Below are 3366 nucleotides of genomic sequence, written 5' to 3'. Positions count from 1 at the left end.
TGAGAGGGTCCCCACCACATTCTGTGGTTGCCGTGAAGAAAAGCTGCATTCGCTCGAAAGAGCGACAGCAGCAGTGCCGGCCTGGAGCTCCGTCATTTGGATTTGACGTCCCCGAGGCCCGCCGAACCTCCTCCCAGGCCTCCTTCGGGCGGGTAGGAGTGGGGCATGAGGGTCCCCACCACATTCTGTGGTTGCCGTGAAGAAAAGCTGCATTCGCTCGAAAGAGCGACAGCAGCAGTGCCGGCCTGGAGCTCCGTCATTTGGATTTGACGTCCCCGAGGCCCGCCGTACCTCCTCCCCCAGGCCTCCTGCTCTTGGAGGAGTGGACTTGCAGGTTCACCGGGGCTGTTTTAATTGGGCATCTCTAAGGAGAACAGGATGTGAATGAAGAAACAGTAATGCAATCCTTGGAAGATTTGCATCTCAGTAAAAGCAGCTGGCCCTTAGACCAGTGATGGCTCATCTGCCGCACCGGGGAAAAGTGAAAAAGGAAATGTCCTTCCCAGCTGGATGCCGGCGCCCGCTGCCCCTTTCCGTATGTCTCCCGCTCCCAGCATCAGCACCACAACTGCTGAATCCTCAATGAGAAAAGATGCGCCTAACGCCCTTTACCTCTGCCGTTATTTTCTCAATGGTTTTGAATGTCGCAGGACTCATTGTGAATCTGTTTATTGTGGTGGTCAACTACAAGACGTGGGTGGAAAGCCGCAGAAGCTCCTCTTCTGATAAGATCCTGTTCAGCGTGGGCATCACCAGGTTTCTGATGCTGGGGCTGTTCGTCCTGTACATTAACTACTTCCTCATTTCTTCAGATGCTGAAAGGTCAGTCCGCATATCCAATCTGTACCTGTTCTCTTGGCTGTTTTTGGACTCGAGCGGTCTCTGGTTTGTAACCTTGCTCAACGTCTTGTACTGCGTGAAAATCACGAACTTCCGACACTCAGTTTTTCTTCTGCTGAAACGAAATCTCTCCCCAAAGACCCCCAGGCTGCTGCTGGCCTGCGTGCTGAGTTCCGCCTTTACCACGCTCCTGTACGCTGTGGTCAGTCAGACATTCCTTCCCAAATTGGCGGCTGGGCGAAATGGCACAGTGTTCGACATCACTGAGGGCATCTTGTCTTTGGTGATCTCTCTGGGCTTGAGCTCGTTTCTCCAGTTCACCATCAATGTGACTTCCGCCTCCTTGTTAATATATTCCTTGAGGAGACACATACAGACGATGCGGAGAAACGCCAGTGGTTTCTGGAATCCCCAGACCGAGGCTCACGTGGGCGCCATGAAGCTGATGGTCTGTTTCCTCCTCCTCTACGTTCCGTATGCAGCCGCTGCCCTCTTCCTCTACCTCCCTTCTGACGTAGAGGTGGGTTTGGAATTCAGATCCGCGTGTCTGATCATCTCTACCTTTTACTCTCCGGGACATTCTGTTCTCATTATTCTCACCCACCCGAAGCTGAAAACTAAAGCAAAGAAGATTCTCTGTTTCAACAAATAGTGGCATATCAGTAGTCAGGAGTGGCCCGGGTTACCTCGTGGTTTGGGAACGAGATTTTCTGTTAGCAGTTTTCCTGGGATCTGAGGAATTCATGTTTGTAACTGCCGACCTGACTTTCTAGCCCTTTGAGTGCCCGTATTTCAGTGTATTCTACAGTTTTTCTGCTAATATTTTGAAACTAGGCACTTTCTCGAAGGCGCTGTTTGAAATGTCCTGTATTCCGCGCGGGCGTCGCACCCCTGGCGGTGGAGCCCACGTCGCTCTCTCGGCGGCTGACACACCGGTGGGTGGTCCCCGGGACTCCGCAGCGCCTGACTGGCCGGCTGCAGTGCAAACCCTGACAATTGCTTATGTTTCTTTTTTGTAATGCAAGTACCTGACTTAAGCTCTTCTTTTTTCCTTTTTCCCTTTTTTTATTTTTATTTTTGTTATTTTTATCAAGGTAACATTGGTTAATGACATTATGTAAGTTCCAGGTATACAATACTGTGATTTCATATCCGTATATACTATGGCGTGTTCACCACCGAAAGTCTAGTTTCCGTCCTTCATATACATCTGACCCTCCCCTTACCCATTGCCCCCTCCCCGCTCCTCTGGTAGCTACGTGTCTGTTTATATCCATGAGTTTGTTTTTGTTTTGTTTGTTTGATTTTTTTTTTTACACTCCATATGTGAGTAATCATACAGTTTTTGCCCTTTTCCATCTGTCATATTTCACGTAGCGTAATACCTTCAGGGTCTAGCCATATTATCACGAATGACAATATTTCATCTTTTTTATGGCCAAGTAGTATTCCACTGTATATTTAGCTATCTATATATATTTGTATATATATACCACATCTTCTTTATTCATTTATCTGTCAATGGACACTTAAGTTGTTTCCATATCTTAGAAAACAGTATGGAGGTTCTTTAAAAAATTAAGACTAGAACTACCATGTGATCCAGCCATCCCTCTTCTGGGGAGTTACCTAATTTGAAAAGATAGAAAGCACCCCTCTATTCAATGCAGCATTATTTACAACAGCCAAGACATGGAAACAACCTGACTTAAGCTTTGATTGTGAGACACGCCCTTCAACGAATAAACACATTGCCAGACACACAACTAGGCGACCAGCCAGGCCACCTCCCCCGCCCCCGGAGGCTCCTTTGTTTTAGGGATCTTGGTTGATTTCATTACCTGACCACTTGGGCCATATGTTTTTCTTTTACTGCATTTTAAATTCCCACTCTTATGTTTTAAATTCACCAATAAAGAGTGAGCCCTCCAAACCCTATGCCTCCCCCGCCACGCCAATAAAAGCAGAACCCTAGGCCCGGGTGCTCTTTCTCCTTGTGAGCTCACTGTGTGGCCCCAAGTGTGCTGTGTAATTTCCAGGTTCTATGTGGAATAAACCTTTATTATTTCAAAGTGTCCTGATGGTTATTGCAGAAGGGGGTCTTGCAGTCACAATGAGGAGCACGAGGGCCCGTCCAGCCACAGTACTCGTTATCGACAGGCTGAGACTGGCACATGGCCACCATCGTTAAAGTTTTGAGCTTTAGCTGAGGAGTCCTGTGTGAGGACTCAGCCTCGGGTAAATGGTCACTGGGAGCCACTAGATTGGCTGAAAGTTCAGCAAGAGGGTGCAAAGAGAAAAGGAAAAGAGGGTGGTTTCAGAGAGGAAAGGGAGGAAAGAGAAAGGTAAAAAGAAATAGGTGTACATTATGGCGGATGTACAGAAAAAGTGTCCTCAACTCGCTGGGTGACAGTAACTGAGCTATTACTACCAAGGAACTCTAGGACCGAATTTTTAGGTTTGTTCTAGAAGGAAGGAAAGGGCCAGAGTTGATAGGTGGAGGAAAGTGATAAGTATTAAGGAAGC

The 3366-nt window shown here is 47.7% G+C and overlaps 1 protein-coding gene across 1 annotated transcript; it reads left to right on the top strand.

Moving 5' to 3' along the window:
• Positions 1–592: 592 nt before the first annotated feature.
• TAS2R4 (taste 2 receptor member 4) lies at positions 593–1492 on the top strand. Its single transcript, XM_006910634.1, has one exon. It carries the CDS (start codon positions 593–595, stop codon positions 1490–1492), a length of 900 nt encoding a protein of 299 aa, XP_006910696.1.
• Positions 1493–3366: the final 1874 nt, after the last annotated feature.

This window comes from Pteropus alecto, unplaced genomic scaffold (genome assembly GCF_000325575.1).
Source record: "Pteropus alecto unplaced genomic scaffold, ASM32557v1 scaffold22, whole genome shotgun sequence".
NCBI classification, from domain to species: Eukaryota; Metazoa; Chordata; class Mammalia; order Chiroptera; family Pteropodidae; genus Pteropus; species Pteropus alecto.
This window is presented reverse-complemented; position numbering and strand designations above follow the sequence as displayed.